The sequence below is a fragment of the Zea mays genome, chromosome 9 (genome assembly GCF_902167145.1).
Source record: "Zea mays cultivar B73 chromosome 9, Zm-B73-REFERENCE-NAM-5.0, whole genome shotgun sequence".
In the NCBI taxonomy this organism is placed as follows: domain Eukaryota; kingdom Viridiplantae; phylum Streptophyta; class Magnoliopsida; order Poales; family Poaceae; genus Zea; species Zea mays.
In genome coordinates, this window is record NC_050104.1 from 49,952,280 (window position 1) to 49,971,180 (window position 18,901).

The 18,901-nt window shown below is 42.7% G+C and overlaps 1 protein-coding gene and 1 pseudogene across 1 annotated transcript; both read right to left on the reverse strand.

Moving 5' to 3' along the window:
- Nucleotides 1-4,871: 4,871 nt before the first annotated feature.
- LOC103638355 (dentin sialophosphoprotein) lies at nt 4,872-5,657 on the reverse strand. Its single transcript, XM_008661287.2, has 2 exons — nt 5,216-5,657; nt 4,872-4,927 (listed from the first exon to the last, which is right to left on the reverse strand). The coding sequence occupies exons 1-2, from the start codon at nt 5,601-5,603 to the stop codon at nt 4,872-4,874; spliced, it is 444 nt and encodes a 147-aa protein (XP_008659509.2). The 5' UTR covers nt 5,604-5,657.
- Nucleotides 5,658-8,383: 2,726 nt separating this feature from the next.
- LOC103639939 (lysine-specific demethylase 5A-like) lies at nt 8,384-18,461 on the reverse strand (annotated as a pseudogene).
- Nucleotides 18,462-18,901: the final 440 nt, after the last annotated feature.

Here is an 18,901-nt window from a genome sequence, read left to right on the forward strand (position 1 = left end):
TGAGACCCCATCCCGTAATCAATACAATTTTGGTTGCGTTTCTTTCCTGTTCTTGCTTGTGTTCTTGATTGCGCTTGCAGGGATAAGCCTTCGTGGCGAGGTCATTCGTGTGTCACGGGTGATAACCAACGGAGCCGTGGTGTAGTGATTGCGAGGAACCGTTCGCTCGGAGCCTTGGATCATCAACGTCGAGATCTGCACTCAATCAAATTATCGTATCTCACGGAAGATCGGGCCGCGTCTACTATCAATTGGTATCAGATTTCCAGGTTGCCCGTGAGGTATAATCCTACCTTTAGATTAGTTTTGTTTCGTCCCATAGTCCACAAAAAGCCAAAAAAATTACGATCAGTTTATTCCGACCTAAAACCATCGTCTTAGCCTTTGCACAATTCAGTTTTAGAGTCCGCATTTCTGAGTTCGTGTTCTAGTTGAGTTTGGTTGCTGGATTAGATTTGTTTTGGTTTAGTTTGATTGTGTCCATCCGCTTGCATTCTACAAAACCGACCCTATCTACAAAACAGATCATTTCTCTACAATCGACCCTATCCACAAAACAGATCCTATCTCTACAACCGACACTATCCATAAAACAGATCCTATCTCTAAAACCGATCCTATCTCCAAACAGATCATGTATCTAAACCGACCATATCCACAAAACAAATTCTATCTCTAAAACTGACCCTATCCACAAAATAGATTCTATCTCAACAACCGACCCTATCTACAAAATAGATCCTATCTCTAAAACCGACTCTATCCACAAAACCGAACCCCCCACTCTTCCAACACCTCGCCAGAAACTCTGATTCAGAGTCCAAACTTAAAACGGCCATAACTTTTGCCTCGGAACTCGAATCGGGCCCATTTTTTTTCAAATCGCACAGAATTAAATTTTGCATCTGATTCTTTCCGGCTTTGCCGGATTTTCTGTTTTTAAAATTCCCAAATTCGGCTGGGAAATAGGACTTTTCATTTTTCAAACATTTATTCCGATTTTAGGGCAAACTTGCAGAAATTCCAGAGGACGCGTCATTGCACAAAAAAATCTGAAACTTGGTGTGTTATCTTCTTATGTGCTACTGCAAAATAGAAAAATATAAAAAAAATTATTTGAAAAAAAGAAAATCACAAAAAAAAGAAGGGTAGCACATAACCAGAAACGTCAGTGTTATGTGCACCTCTGTGATTATTTTGCCCCAAGCCTGTTTTCTTGCTGCACCCATATAATTGTACCTTCTTTCTTGTGCCTTGGTCCAACTGTTCTATTACATGTTCTAGGCCAGCAACTAGGACAAGTACTTGGAACACTTATTCAGCATTGCTATCTGTTACTGACTTGTGTGCCACATATATATATTTAGTCAGCCTTCCCAGAACTCCAGCTTTCTCTCGAGCAGAACAAGTACTCCTTTGCAATCACACCCACGCTCGTTGGACAGTCACACCGGTCACTGTTTGCCACCTGCAGTGCTGGTAAGAACGTTGTAAGAGCGGGGTAAGACGCTTCATAATTTGTATTCCACCACCTCCACCACCACCCTGAGAGATAGTTATAGGGTTCACATTGTTTGTTGCCTTTTTGTCTCTGTTTTGTGCTAACAATGACAGGACCAAAGAATCAAATGGACAAGGACAAGAGGCCTAAACTTAACGACGATGAGTGTGTCTCTCAGATGGAATTGAAGGAGATGATGCGCGCGATGACTGAAGCTTTTAAAAAATACCAGGACTCTGCCTCGACATCCTATGAGCAGCTTGATCGACGAGTTGATGAACTTGTTACATGCATGGATGTACTGGAGGCTCGTCCCCCACCACCAACTCCAGCCCCATCTCACTCTCCTGTGGACGACGACGACGATGACGACGATGTTTATGCACCGCTGCCACAACGCTTCGCACGTAATCGACAAGGTATGGGAGGTAATGGTAGACGTCGTCATCATAATCCTCAACCAGACCATGATCCATTTGCTAAAATTAAGTTCTCTATTCCACCGTTCATGGGTTCTTATGATGCTGAAGCTTACTTAGACTGGGAGATGACAGTAGAACAAAAATTTAATTCCCATCTTGTTCCTGAGCAGCATAGGGTTAGACAAGCCACTAGTGAATTTAGAGATTTTGCTATCATTTGGTGGAATGAACTTGTTAACACACGTGCTGCACCACAAACATGGAATGCGTTAAAAGAGGAGATGCGAGCTCGCTTTGTTCCCCCTTCTTATAGATGTGATCTTCGAAAAAAATTACAACGCTTAGATCAGGGAGACATGTCGGTACAGGAATACTACCAAGAGCTTCAGAAAGGTATGCTACGATGTGGGGTAGTTGAGGATCCGGAGGATCAAATGGTTAGGTTTTATGGGGGATTGAGGCGGGAGATTCAGGATATTGTTGATTATAAAGAATATCATTCTGTACAACGCTTGTTCCATCTTTCTATGTTGCAGAAAAAGAATTGCAGGGTCGTCAACAACGGAGGAGCAGCACTTTCGCTACACGCCAGCCACCGGCGCTAGCCAAGGCGTCATCATCTTCGGGCGTACGGACGTCCACATATTCCACTGTACCTTCAGGTGTTGCAGCAAAACCTGCTACGACCACCTCTTCCACAGGACGCTCCTCCGACATCAAGTGCCACCGCTGCCAGGGACTTGGTCATATTCAGCGAGATTGCCCCAGCAAACGGGCATACATTGCTACTGGTGATGGTGGGTATGTTAGTGCTTCTGATGTTGAAGATGAAGATACTGTTGGAGCTAACATTGCAGATACTTATGATGGTGATGAAGAGGTTCTTGGTACAACAGCGACCGAAACCTATAAGGCCTTGATTGTGCAACGAGCTTTGAGTGCCACGGCTAGTGACGACGACAACAGACAGCGCCACAACCTCTTCAACATGTTCCTCATCGTCAAGGATTGCCGTGTACATACCATCATTGATGGTGGTAGCTGCAACAACTTGGTGAACGTTAAGTTGGTCAAGAAGCTTGGCTTGACCACACGACAGCATCCCCACCCTTATCACATTCAATGGTTTAACAACAGCGGTAAGTTCAAGGTAACAAAAACAGCAAGGGTGCATTTTTCTATTGGCTCTTACCAGGTCTTTGCTGATTTCGATGTGGTGAGTATGGATGCTTGCTCTCTTTTACTAGGACGTCCTTGGGAGTTTGATACTGATGCTATTCACCATGGTAGATCTAATAAATATACTTTTATACATAAGAGAAAGAAAATTGTGTTGCTTCCTATGACTCCCACTGAAATGGTCCACTTAGAACATGAGAAAAAGATTAATGCTAAGCAAAGATGTGTTTTGAACTCTGAAAATCAGCAACCTATTAAGTTAAAAACTCCTACTTTGCTAGCCACTAAATCTGATCTTGATGAGTTACATGCCTCTGTTGGACTTTGCTATGCCTTAGTGTGCAAAAATATTTTCTATTCCATTGATGATACGTCTATTGCTTTGCCACCGGCTATTGCTAACCTTTTGCAAGAGTATATGGATGTGTTTCCCTCTGAGATACCCCCTGGATTACCACCTGAGTTGCCTCCAGATTTTCGGGTTAGTTCCACCTTTAACATTTCAGATTTGAAGCCATATATGGGTGACGAAGATGAGATCGAGTCGAGGACGACTCCAATTCAAGAGGAGGAGGATGATGAGGACATCACTTCTATACATACAATGAATGGACTGATAACACGATCTTGTGCGCGACAACTAAATCTCCAGGTACGTTCTACCCTAGTCAATTGTGTTTCAGAGCTTACGCTTGTGGCCATGGATGTTTTGATGATTAGGTACCTTGGAGAGGACCAGCAAGGATTTGGGAAAGGCCAAGGTGTTGAGGAGGAGCAGCAAGGGCGTCCACAACAGGAAGGAGATCAAGTCCGAGTCGCCTGCGACTCCATCTCGGGTTCCAGGACCAGTCTGCACTAAAATGGACGCCCAAGATGCATCCGAACTCCGATTGCGACGGACTGGATATGGTTGGAAAGATAACGAGATTATCTAACCAACCCAACTGGTTCCACCCTAAAATTCATCCGGAGTCAACGGGAATCGTCGAAACAAGTCAGCGTTCAGATTCTATTTTGGTGCTGCGACACCGTCTGTTGGGCCGTTGGGCTGTGTATCGCGTCGGAGCCCATTAGGGGTGAGTCCAGGGTTCACGCACGCCCTAATACTCTATTTATTCAGCAGCCGCCGCCACATTTAGGTTTGGGTTTAGATAAATTCTGTCATCGAACAGTGTCGCCGTCATCGGCTTGTGAGACCCCATCCCGTAATCAATACAATTTTGGTTGCGTTTCTTTCCTGTTCTTGCTTGTGTTCTTGATTGCGCTTGCAGGGATAAGCCTTCGTGACGAGGTCATTCGTGTGTCACGGGTGATAACCAACGGAGCCGTGGTGTAGTGATTGCGAGGAACCGTTCGCTCGGAGCCTTGGATCATCAACGTCGAGATCTGCACTCAATCAAATTATCGTATCTCACGGAAGATCGGGCCGCGTCTACTATCAGCCGACGTGGCCTGATATGACTCGGCTGTTACCTCTAAAACGCTGACGTCGCTAGTCATCACTCGGTCGTTATTTCTAAAACGCCGACGTGGCTCGAAATGACTCGGTTGTTACCTCTAAATCGCCGACGTCGCCAAGCACCACTCGACTGTTACTTCTATAATGCCGACATGGCTCAGCAGGACTCGGATGCTACAATCTAAAACGCAGACATCGCCAAGAACCATTCGGATGTTACCTCTGAAGACACCGGCACTAACTCAGCCGTTCTTTCTCCACATAATGTCAAGCAGAATTAAAATGTGACACAACAATTACAAGTTGTTACTCAATCGTCTCTGAGAACAACGGCTGCGTTGGGCACAATTACAAGCTGTTGATCGACTATAAAGGAACGACAGAAAGGCAAGAGATGTGCACGGAACAAGCCGAAGTTTTCTTCATTATATAAAAGGGGAAGTCCTTCCACAAACTTAAAGACCGACTCATTATGAGCCGATCTTCTTCCCACTTTTCGATACATTACATTACTACATTACATTACACTACGCTATACTACTAACTACTACTACATTATTCCACTAATACTACTTCTACTACTATTTATCTATACTAATATCTAAGCCAGTGGCGCTTTTCCACTTGCCTTGCTGCTGCCGCTGCCGCCCTTGCCATCGCCCTTGCCGCCGTCGCCGTCACCATCACTGTCGCCATCGTCGCCGTCGCCCTCATCGTCGCCGTCACCGCCGCTCCCCTCCTCGGACGAGTCAGAGGAGTTCTCCTCGTCCGAGGAGACCTCCGACTTATCCGAGCCCTCGAGCCCGGAGCGCTCGACGGCCCGGATATATGTCCACACCTCGACGGCGATCCCCTGTGAATCGTTCGAGTCATCGGACGATGCTGGGGGAGAGGTGTAGACTGGCGACCCCTCGGACTCAGAGGAAAACTCCTCCTCCGAGTACTCAGAATCGCCAAAGTCCTCCGAGGGAGGGGTCGGCTCGCGCTTCCGCTTGTCGCCGGAATGGTGCGACGAACTTTTGCCTTTCTTGCTCTTGCCCATGGTGGAGTAGAAGGGAAGAGAAAAGAGGAGAGTAAACAACAAGCGGCAGAAGAGATGTGTGAAGACGCCAGAGAAGCAAGCGCTCTATTTATAGAGGAAGAAGGCAACCGGTCATCTCCTACCACGGTCACTGAACAGTCGCAAATATTCAATAAGCAATTCAAATCGTCTGGAAACAAGTGAGGCGGCTGACGCTGTTTCACGTAACATGACACCCATTGGGACTCAAGTCAACTGCTTGGACGATATGATTACACCCACGGTCACGTCAAGTTACTACTCAGGGGTAGTTTGATAAACGCTTAGCGCACCAAGCCGTCCCTTGCCTACACCCATTGGGGGGGACGTCCAGGAATTTTTAATAGATTTTCCCAAGCAGTCACATCCATACAGTATACGCAATGAATGTATCAACACATAAGAAAAATATCGATGGAGATCAAAGGAAAGCCAAAAATAGCTGATGAAGTACAAGTCTAATCAACAAGAGCATTGAAGCACGAAGCGAAATGAAGACCAGCCAAGAGCCATCTACCGGATGTCCAATCTGTCGCAGATCAAATAAATTTCAAACCTAACAGGACATGGGTAGACCGCGTTGTTGATCTTAAAGGCAAAACTGTATGCTGATCTCTAAAGAATAAAGCTGATGATATAATGCTGAATTCTAAGGCATTCGACGAAGATAAAAGGATGATTTCTAAAAGCTTGAGATGAAGACCTTTGAGTGAATTATTTTCAGTAATCCACTCAAAGCTCGGGGGCTACACCTATTGGGTGCACCTCCGGTGCACACAATGAATCATTAGCTCCAAAAAGACAGAATGCTGATCTCTAAAGCATGAACTAATGATAAAATGCTGATTTCTAAAGCATGAGATGAAGATAAGACAATGCTGATTTCTAAAGCATGAGATGAAGATGAAAATGATTTCTAAAAAAGCTTGAGATGAAGACCTTCGAGCGGATTACTCTTAGTAATCCACTCGAAGCTCGGGGGCTACACCCATTGGGTGCACCTTCGGTGCACCCAATGAATCCTAAACCCTAGAGAGCAGAATGCTGATCTCCAAGGCATAAACCCGAGACAGAACACAGATTTCTAAAGAATAAAGCGAAGACCGATGAATAATGACAGGAGAGGATAACAGAAGATCGTTTTTACCAAGTTACTCAGAGTTCAAAAGCAACAACTCAACATGCTCATTTTCAAGGCATTCCTTATCAAAATCAAAAACAACAAGCTGGACCTAGAATCTTTGGGCCGATTATTTCAAAATCAACTCAAAGATTGGGGGCTTATGGGGGACAGATTTCCCCCGGGTCCACTAGAAGGCTAGAAGACCTCGCGAAAGGCTTTGGGCCCAATATTTCGCAAGGCCACCCTTCATGGGCCTAGGGAGGAATGTCTGGCGAAGTGGATCGGCGCAAGATCGGATCAACTCAAGCCCATATGGCCCAACGGATTTGAGCGACATCCACGGCAGTGACCCGACTTTCCCGCGCTGCGTCCTCAGGCGTCAGAACTGAATGGCGATAAGTCGGTAGAATTATAGGAAGATAGGCTCAGTCGGTTCACTATTACTTAGGCTCACTTTGTTATCATATCCGCATGTAACACCCCACGTCGAGTATATAAGGCCTAGGGGGCATCCCCTCAAAAACAACTCACTCCTTAGCCATCTACTCAGCTCTCTAGCGTCTCTCGTACTAGAGAACTCCCTTGTAACCCACCACACAAAAAATCCACACCAGGACATAGGGTGTTACGCATCTCAAAGTGGCCCAAACCTGTACAAGATTGTCTACTGTCTCTCGTGCGTCCGGCACAAACCATCGAGCTACAGTTGGAACACCGTCCTACTCCAAAAAGCACTTCGAGAGGCAACCCAGGGTGCGTGGTCGGACCCAAAACACCGACAAGGACCTTGCTCTTTTAAATAACTCGTAAAGACTCCTGCGCACTATTCCTATGTGTCACTGACATTTTGCATCGAGGCCCCTCACTTTCTATTCCTTCGCGAATTGAGGTCCTCGATCGTGGACGGCGGAGCAGTGGCTCCGGCGAGCCTGTATCGGCTGGAAAACGCAATGACCGGTGTGACTGACACCTAATTCTACCCTTAACAACCATAACCCCTCAATCAATTGCAAAGTTCTATCTCCTAATATCTCTGTCCACGGTGATAGCGTGAACTACGGATGAACCGAGGCGTTCCCAGTGATCCTATGTGTTTTAGCTCAATTGGCCGGGTCGAGAAGCATCAAGAGCACACAAGAGAGCTGAAACAAGAGCGAGGAGGGCGTGATCGGACCTGTGGAGAGCTGGCCACAGCGAGCTCACACACTGCGGTGTTCTTGACAGATTTGGGGGAAATCCCAAATTGGGGAGCTGTGGGGGACGATTGGAGGTGAGGGCTGGTTCACTGGGTGCACAACTACTTAGCGGAGCTCACTAGGGCGGCAATTTATAGGTTGCATCGGCGGTGGTGGCTAATTTTGGAGAAGACGCGCGACGGCCGGAGAGAGGGGTGGTCACTGGCGCAACTAATTCGTGGCTTTCACCGTGGCCTGACCACCGGCGATGACCGGACATGCTAAAGCAAGTCACTACGACTTGGTAGAGCACCTAGGAACGTGGCACCCGCGCGGCAGGTGGCCAACTCCGGTGAGGTTATCTGGACCGACCGTAAGGCAAGGGGGTACGGCGGTCAGGGCGAAACAGTGTCCCGAACTCATCCCCAGCGCCAGATTTTTCATCCGGGGATCTTTATCTGCGTTTAACTGGGCGTGAATTGCGACGTCGGTGTGAATCCGGGCACGGGATCACCGGCGGCGAGGGGGGCTGAACCTGAGATCATATTCAGTTACTGTACCATCAGAATGCCATTCAGAGCACCTGACAGAGCATATTTGGGGGTGATTTGCTCCAAAATTCATGTAGCAACTTGACCATCCCTCTGTATCAAAGTTGTAGCTCTATAAACCAGCTACAATTCGACTATCGAAACCCTCGCCATTTGCTTACTGGATTAAGCATAAATCCACTCCAAAGTTCTTCAGTGTTCACTGGCAGTCACAATTCAGGCTTCTGTCTTGACTGACAGCCAGTCTTTTGGTCCATTTAACTCCAATTTTTGTACAGCACTAGTGCTTAGTCACTTAATAAAACTTGTACTCCTAACATAACTCTTCAAATTTGCTATGTTGACCAAGAGCAAATTCCCCAAGAATTTTGAGTTATGGAGCTCCAAAGTTGACCCCATTCAACTGAATTCAGACTTAGGCATATGAAGTGCATGGGGTGCTTTTTTGCAAATAAGTCCAAATCCCAATATTTGACTTGCAAATCCCCAAATATAGAAAACACATGATTTGTGGTGTTTTATCACTTTGGTATTTGCACTTGGGTCCAAAAGTGCACAAAATTTACAATTAACCCCCTAGGGTTTCAATTAGGGTTTCTAGGGTTTGTCTTTAGGGTTTTGGTGCCACCAAGGTCCATCACATGTGATACCTTAGGACCATTTCTCATGTCCTTTGAGGTTTTAGCTTGTTTGGGTTTCACTTATATCCCTAAGCCATGATTTAGTGTTAACCACTCTACCCTAGGGTTAATCACACATCAAATCATATCATTACAACTTATTTGAAATTTTTACCTAGTGAATGCACTCTAGGTGTATCAAACATATGATATGCCCATGCACATGATGTTATGCTCAAGTTTTAGTGACAGTAATACCAGAGGTGTTACAGTACTCACCTAGTCTAAAGGATCATAATAAAACTTGAAAAGCTAAAATTTGTGTTTAGACTCAGCTAGTGCTTTTGGCAAACCAAACCCCTCAGCCAAACAACTGCTTGTCTAGAGGTAGAGGAGTAGACTCCTCACACCGGGTAAGTCTAACTGAGTATTAGGATACTTAGCCTTGCTTGTGGCATAATTTTACAGGTACTCTGGAGGATATGGTTGCTGGAGTCACTTGGCCGTCCACCTTGCCACCGAGTTGGACAGTCGAGTGGGACCCTACCTCAGCCGGAGAGGAGCATGAGGAGTGATGGGCCAGGCTTCCCCATCCTCCATTTCCCTTACCGTTAGTTAATTTCCGCTGCATCGAGAACAATGGTTACTACTTTTGCAAAACTCCGATGATGATGTAATAACATTAAATACTCCTTTAAATTATGGTTTTATGCTTTGTTGTATTTTCTCTGTGCCTCACCTTTGAGTGAGTATGTGGTACTTGATCCTGTTAGTGGCCTTGTCGGACTTGATCCGAGGGACTGACGGTTTATTCCTATTTAAGTGTGGTCTAGCCCCTAAGGCGGGACTTAGGCACTTAAGTTGGAATAATTTGGGCGGTTCTTCCACCCCCATGTACTCATCATTCTCCCCTTCTTAGTTTTGAGTCATCCTCGACTCAAAGTTGTTGGTGCATGCATAAGGTGTTGTTTTAGGTCTTGACATCGTCCGACCTTGCTCCCTTTCTTGAATTTGAGCCTGTTGTTGCAAAACATACAAAGGAGGACAAGTGGAACTGGACGTGATATGATTTTCTTTAACACAACCCTATAATTGATCATCTTGTTTCGTGTCAAAAGGATATTTCATATTTGAACAAATATATACTCGATGTACCATATAGTATCCTTTACAAGTATATTTTCTAATAGCATGATATGTAGGTTTAGATAACCAAAGGAAATCAGCAGTAAAAGAAAGTGTATCCTCTAAATAATTCAGATTACATAGAACATCAAATTCAATATAACCCAAAGTATTTAAAGAAGATAACAATTTTAGCTCATCATGCACACTAGCTATAGGATTGAAAGTTCTAATTTTAGCGCAATTAATAGGATTGGATGAAAGAATATCAAGTTTGTGCTCAAGTTGTGGCATATAAGTAATAAAAGAATAATCACACAACTCTTTTTTATCACAAGAATTACTAGTACAATCATTATGTAATAAAGGTAACTCAAGTTTATTTGAAGGCATGACATCATTGGAAGAAACAAATCGTTCTCTGATAAGCATTTTCATATTAGCCCAAGTTTGTGGTTTATCAAATGGAGTTAAGGACTCCCACTAAGATAAAGCAAAATGGGTCAAAACACTAGTTGCCTTTTTTATCTTTTTTCATTGACACATAAAATATTTTGCAAAAAGGCAATCAATCTTAGTTTCCCACTCAATATATTTTTCAGCATCTATGCCATCATATGATGGAAAAGCATGAATAGAATCACCTGTGGAAGATGTTGTAGGTTGTGGTAGATGAGTCTCCATCATGTCCATTGTTCAACAAGTCCTGAAACTCTCTTCAACCTTTCGATGTTCATGTTGAGTGCATCACACATAGCTCTCATCATGTTGCGGAGCTCCAGATGAAATGTTCATGTCATTGTTAGTACAAAATAGAAACAAAGCAACAAGCAAAAGGTGTGAATCCTACAACTACTCTCTAGGATGGTGGTGGAACACAAGTTATGAAGCGTATTATCCCGCTCTTACAAGGTTCTTACCAGCATTATAGGTGGCAACGGTGGTCGGTGTGACAGCCCAAAGAGTGTGGGTGTGATTGCAAAGGAGTATCTATTCTGCTCGAGAGAAAGATGGAGCTTTGGGAAGGCTCACTAATATATATTTGTGGCACACAAGTCAGTAACAGATAGCAATTCTGAATAAGTGTTCCAGTACTCGTTCTAGTTGCTGGCCTAGAAAATATATTAGAATAGTTGGACCAAGGCACAAAAGAGGTGACAAGGATCTAGAAATGGCAAGGGAACAAGTTGGAATAAAAAACAATCATAAAGGTGCACAGATCAATGGTGTTCCTGCTTATGCACACTCTTTTTCTTTGATTTTTCTTCTTCTTTTTTCTCTGTTTTGTGCGGATTTTTTTGCACGTGCCTTTTTATATTCTCTTTTTTTCACAAGAGAGTCGCAAAAACAAGATATAACACAAGAGTATAAAAATGTCTATTTGTCATAGATTTTCTGTCCTAAGTTCAACAGACTGTTTGGCAAATTTAGGGACCTCAAATGCAAAAGTGCACAACTCAAAAGTTGTAGGTCTCCTTTTTCTCTTTCTTTTAGATATATGGATCGCCTATTTCTAATAAAGAAAGTGGGAGATATTAACCCCGAAATATAGACTAGTCTGAATTTTCAGCATCACAAACTAACAATAATGATGGAACATGATCATAATTTAGATATAATATTAATCCCAAAACCAGGTAGAGCAATAGCAGAACTACACAATAGTTCATTTGTTTGCAAGGTGTAGGGTGAACAAAACTAGGGTAACCTATTAGGTCCCATCAAGTTAACCTGAGCATGTCACGATGATTATCGAGAACATTATTAGGTAAAAAATGATCAAGGGCACAACTTACCTTTTTGGTGCAACTCCATGTATTTCTCCAATTGATACTTGAGGTGCTTGTAACCTTGCTTCTATGCGCAGCAATACATATAGACATACATGTAATAGGTAAAAATAACATTACATCAAACAAGCAAACAAACCGCGTAATAATATTCTACGCGTCGCTACAAGACTGTAGGTTCGAGAACTACTAAAATTGGAGCTAAAACGTGGAAGGTATAAAATAAACAAGTTTTAGTAATTATTTTCATAATAAAAATTGATTTCTGTATTTAATTTACCCATATTTAATTAATGTTAGACGGCTAGATATATTTTAAACAAGTTTAGGGTGTATTATGTAAATTCCGGGACCTAGATTTTATTCTCCACTACAAGAAACTGGTTAAAGAACGTGGGTGAAAAACCGTCGAACTTAATGTAATAGGCCGTCGAACTTACCATAAGAACGTGGATTTACCGACGAATATAGTCGACGGCGATTTTTGGACGAACTTAAAGAAGTAAGTTCGACGGCCCCCACGTTCTTAAGGTTAAGAACGTGGGTACCGTCGAACTTAAATGTAAGAACGTGGGTACCGTCGAACTTAAGGTTAAGAACGTGGGTTTTTAAGTTCGACGGGGCCGTCGAATATTTTCCCATAAGTTCGACGGCACCCACGTTCTTACAGTTAAGTTCGACGGGGCCACGTGGCCGTCGAACTTATGGGTCCTGCGTGGGTCGGCGAGGGCTATCCATTAAGTTCGACGGTACCCACGTTCTTAACCCTTTTCCAGAAAAAAAATAAAAATACAGAAATGAAAAATTAGACACACATAATATCACATGCAACACAGAATATCACATACAATACAGATTTTAAACACATGGATATATGTACATATCACAAATTCACACAAGTCCAAATACATAAGTTCACACAATCCTCAGCATATAACGTGCAAACATCATCCAATGATCCTCTTATCTGAAAGTAGAAATAAATTGGTCAAAAGTATTTTTCAAGCAAAAGAACTGACAGAGGAAACCTTGAAATAGAAACCAACCTTTACAAGTATGGAGAGCAAAGAACTATTATTTCCATCTAGAAGTAGAGTATGGTGGCACTGATTGAGCCACTCTTCAACGTTTTTAACCTCATCAACAACTTTATCCATCTCAGGGCAATCAAATGCAACGGACTGCCCATTGTCCTAAAAAGATACAGTTTCAAAAGAATAAGGACTAGCACGTAATCTTCAAAAGGCCAAAGCTCACTGTGTCATCTGCTACATTACAAATCTAAAGTAATAGCATGTACCTTGAGACTTTGCAGCATAGCCCACGACTGGCCATCAGACAGCATGAAGAAGGTGTTGCATTGCTCTATCCATGAAGAAGGTGTTTCTGGTTGGTTGATTAGGCCTGGTCATACTCATACACGCGTCAGGCACATAGCAGGGCTCCTGATTTATCTCTGTATTCTGTAATATGCCTATTGCCTACTGAGAAATGTGGCAAATTCCTAAGGCTCTCAAACAACTCCCCAGTCCCTAGTGCCCAACTGCCCAGCCGATTAATCGAACTGATCGCCGGTTAATCGTGATTAGTCGGCTGATCGCCCCTCTAACGATCAGAACCGATCAGCCAATCTGAAAACATTGCTGAGATGACTAGCATACAAATTTTGGATAAAATTATCTTACTTATGATTGTTTACAGTATCCTCCAGCTTGGCAGTCATGATAGGACAAGGAACATCAACCTCTTGAGACGGGCAAAAATAATAACTTAAAATGAATTATAGCAAAACCAAGTGCATGGCAAACAGAAAAGGCAGATCACTTCAAAACACTAACCTTGAATTCTGCTAGAATATTTTCAACATCTTCCAATTTGGATTTTGCAGATGTTCCAGAACCAGGAAGCAAAGTAAGTGATTTTCTTAGACAAGACAATGCCCTCATCAACAATGTAACCAAAGAACAATCTGCTAAGGAAGCAGGAAGGTGGACTGCTTCTTCAATTAATCTATCAACATCCTGAAAGATTAAATTTAGCTATTTGCAAACATGGACAATAGTTGCTTTGCTTTGCAGGTTCACAACACATTTATGGCTATTGAAAAAGCAAGCTTCAAAGGAAGAAACAACCTTGTGAAGATACAACAACTTAAGACAGCAAATCAAACTTTAAACTCAGTGAGCAAGAATGTGACAACTATTTTCCCAGAAACTTTTTTCTAGAATATGCAGGAAAACTGCGCATCAATAGTATGGAGATAAAAGAAGTCCAAAATAAATTTCCCAGAAACTCATGTGTATATTAAAAAAGTCCTAACCTGCAATAAAGGAATCATACAGCACAGAGACAATGCATTCAATATCCATCTTAGCATCAACGAAGAATCCTTCAGTTCCCAAAGAACCTTGAACTCAAAACCAAGAGATAATCCAATTTCAATTTTTGTGTTCATTTTACCTTGTAGCTCCTCCAATTTTCTTTGAAGTGTGTCAACTGTAGAGCCAATACTATTCAAATGAAGTAAGGTTCTAAAATTATTGAGTAGACTTAGTGAACTATGTTCCCATTTTTCAATATTGTTGAGAACAGAATTAAGTTCTGAAGTGTCAAGAATGACTTTCAAATTTGCAGGCTGATTGATTAAATCCTGTGATATAATGAAGAACAAAGGGTAAGTATCTCACTACAAACAATTCTTCATATTACTAAGCCAAATTTTGTGAACCTTGATATCATCAACTTTAAGAAAGTCTCCAAATGCAAGTTTATTGCAGCTTGGTCTCAAATAGGCCTGACATTTGTCTATCCACAATTTAGCAATATCAACCTCTGCTTTCATATGCACTTTAGACGGAAGGATAACTCTTATTCCCTCTGAACACCTGCGATTCAAGAATATATTTGGTAGGGTGACATTCAATTCAAAAGCACAAGAACATATCGATTCACTTCATAGCTACAAATACCTCATATGGTCTTCAAACTCATAGAAAGAAGCTGATCGTTCAAGAATAAGTCTAGCCTTCTCTTCCTAGGAAGTGGCCTCTTTGAGCATCCGAGACAGATCATCAAATGGTTGCTCCTCTTCAATATTTAGTCTGGCAGGTAAGAAACTTAAGAGCGACACATAGCTAGATAATCATTCTAAAAATACTTGTAGGATAACAAAAAAAGTAAATTTACATCGAAGCTTCTTTTAAAACTTCTTCAACCACCTCCATTGGCATTACTGTTGCAAGTGCCTATTACATGCATGAATGGATAATCAAAATCATAATCTGTCTAGGCATAAAAACATATGACCACCCTAGACAATGGTGCAGAAACTATCATACACACCTCAGATGCTTGCTTCTTACATAAGGACCTCTTTAGTTCTTTCTCAACAATAGGAAATTCATCAACTGCATAGGATAATAGCTCTTGTGAAAATGATCAAAACAACCAAACATTTAAAATACAACAGTATCCATGGGAGGAAGTATTTAAATAGCATGCCTTTTACTCCTAGTAATTCTGCTTCCTTCAGAATGCCTGTCAACTCCTCAACAACATTGTGATAGTCACTCGTAGCATAAAGTTTTCTGAGTATGTTCTTAGCACGACTCACCCAAGAGCAACAATTTGAGTAACGTTGCTTAAGAATGTTCAGCTCTAGAATGCTTAAGTTGGCACCATCCGCAACAAGGAGAAAACCCTCTAGCTCCTGGAACATTCACAATAGAGGAATAGAACATCTAAAATCATCCCAAAAATACATAATAGAAGAAAGAAAAAAAGGAGGAAAAGCCACCTTGAGATCAGGGAAGTCTTCGAGATATAATTGACAACGGGTTTGCCATGATTCCACATCTTTCCACAGCTTTGAGATAAGATCAATCTCTAGAAGTAGAACTCGAAGTTGTATTATCTAGCCAGGTTTAGTAATTGTCAGATATACCAATTCAGAGTATGAGTTTATGCAGAAACATATGAATGTCAGAGCAGATGAACTTCAAAAATCAAGTTGACAGCAAAAGGTTCCTGAAAAGGACAAACCTCTGATTTTAGTTTATTGAGGACATCTATGTCGATAATGCCCAGTTTATTCTGTTCAAGGCAATCGCTTGCTTTCTTCAACCAGGACTGCAGCCGAAATAAGATGTAAAAAAGTTAAGACACTTGCTATTTTCTTAAAATGAACGTGAGATAAAATGAAGAGTATGCCTCTAATGTAGAAAAATATGAAAGAGATGATCCATTATTACACCATATACCTTTGCAGAAGATAACTCCCAAAACAAAGTCGATGATTCTGTTAGCTTAACTGGGAATTCTGAAACCCTTGAGTATAATGTTTCCAATTTGTCTACCTAAGGTAACATGACAAGAAACATTGTAAAAAAAAGCTCCATGAAAGAGTTGGCAGAAGAATATAGGATGCAAGATAACTTTATTCTGTCAACTGCAGAGAAGTGTATGGCTGTAAATTCTAACAAGGGGCTTACTGTTAAGAAAGATGATAGGCATTGTTTACTTCATTAATCAGCATTTTCGCTTCCTCTGCATATGTCTGCAGTGGGTAGGGGAAATTAAAACATCACAATATATTTTAAGACCAAGTACATGCTACAAATGTACCTAGGGTTGCATACCTGCAATTTTGTAAGACTAGGCTCACAGCACGGGGCACATTTCGTAGCAACTAGTTCTTCTATTTCCACATAATTTACTTTCTCAGAACAGCCATCTTTCAGAAAGTCCTGAATTTTGGAGAGACATTTTCTAACACCCAAGGACAGTTCATAGCCTTTGTTAGTCTTATTGTTATGTTCCCGACCTAAGGCATAGACAGTATTACAGTTAATATAAGTCATATAATACTTGAAGACATGTAAACAGGTCACAACATGCTTCGTCAAAGAAACATACAGAATACATGGCATGGTCACCCCAAAGAAATTGTTCAGCTTCTTCCAAAGCAGTGGCATAAGACCTTTCCACAAATGGCATCTGGAGAATATGTTCAGAGTTTGAAACCCAATCTTCTACAAGCTGTCTATATAATATATAGAATATGTTCAGAGTTTGAAACCCAATCTTCTGCAAGCTGTCTATATAATATATAGTGATCTTTGACCTAGAAAAAAAACAAATAAAGCATGCCTTAGAGGAAGGTAAGAAGGAAAACACAACAACAAGAACCCAAATGAGCATAAGATTGATCCTTTACGAGGCATAATTTCAAGCCCAAAACATCAGATGACCATGCTTTAATGGTAAAAAGAAGCATGGATAATTGGAAGATAAAATTATAAAAATGAGCAAAGCATTCTGTCCATACTTTGGTCAATAGAGAACTAAATGCAAATACTCAAAATATATCTTCTTGACAGAGCATTATTTTATTCAATATCAAACCTTTTTAGACGGCACATAAACATCATTAAGCAAGTGTGGATTCTGCGTAATATTGTCCCCTTGGGGCTAACCAAAGAGACCTCGCACACTAAATCCCCCAACTCTGCAAGGGTGTGTCGATAAAGTAAGCAATGCTTCTTTGGACTGCATTCACAAAGGTGCTTCCAGTACTGGAAAAAAAACAAATTCAATTATACTTAAAATACTTGACTTAGATCTAACAAACAGAACATTCGATATGCATAAGATTATGGCTCATTAAACGCTGTTACAGGGGAAAACAGACATACTAAGTTAAGCTGTTCAATATAAAAATAAAAATGAATGAGCACATAAATATGGTGCGGTTAAGAATTGAATAGGCAAAACAATTGCATGACGACCTCCTAATTAATAACTCTGCAAGACAGACACACCTCTAGGCAAACATAAGAAGACAGCCTACAGTTACAGGAGACTGCTGAAAGATACAGATACTGTCGACAAATAATGCATGTAGGATCCTGCACGATAAAAAATTTCACACTGATCAAAAGAAACAAAATGAAGCTACCAAGACAAAGGATGGAAATTTACAGTGATGTACAGCTACCTCTTCACTTCCGATAAAGTTTGGATTAATCCTTGGCAACATTAGGCTAGATTTGACAATCCCATTAATCCAAAGTTCTACTCGACGTCGTGGCACCGGATGACGCACACCTCCACGGCGTACTGGTAGCTGTTGTGGAGCGCGAGGTTGCCACACTCGAGCGTCTGGTCGGCGGAGTGGTTCACGCGGTTGCGCTGGCGGCCGCCGCTGCCTGTATAGACGATGACGTCGCCGGTGTCCTCGTCGTCGAGGTACCCTCCGGAGGAGACGATGCTCGTGGCGATGGACTGGCCCACGTCGAGGAGTCTACCGGGGATGTAGCCGATGCCGGCCTGAGGCGCGGTGTGGAGGCCGACGACGCAGATCTCAGCGTGGTAGTAGAAGGCGTCGCCGACGAGGACGCCGGGGATGTCGCCGACGAGGCGGACCTCGCGGTGGAGCCAGTGGCCGGCGGAGAGCATCTGGCTGGAGGCGCGGAGGTCATGGCGGTTGCGGACGCCGGCGGAGGTCTCCTGGCGCTGGTACCTGCTGCAGAGCGCCTCGAAGGTGAGCCGCGTGCGACGGACGAGCGCGCGACGGATGAGGCCTGCACCTGCTTAAAGCTCGAGGTGGCGCGGCGGCGCGCGCGGGTTGCCGGCGGTGGTGCGGTGGAGGCAAGGCCTGGCACTGGTGAGAGAGGAGCGCGTGTGGGCGGGATGAGACAGGGTGAGAGAGAGAGCCGCGCGCGCGTGGGGTTTTTGGATCTAGGTTTTCAGGATTAAGTTCGACGGTGTTCATAAGCCCGACGAACTTAACTTAAGAACGTGGGTACCCACGTTCCTAACTCGTTAAGTTCGACGGTTTTATCCAGGACCCACGAACTTAACTTAAGAACGTGGGTACCCACGTTCTTAACATAACC

What these genes read in the sequence shown, in the direction of transcription:
- LOC103638355 (XM_008661287.2), bottom strand. Translation starts at nt 5,603, where the DNA reads ATGGGCAAGAGCAAGAAAGGCAAAAGTTCGTCGCACCATTCCGGCGAC. An exon ending in CGACGGCGGCAAGGGCGATG is followed by an intron (nt 4,928 to 5,215) that starts GCAAGGGCGGCA and finishes GTTCCTTTATAG; the next exon opens with TCGATCAACAGCTTGTAATT.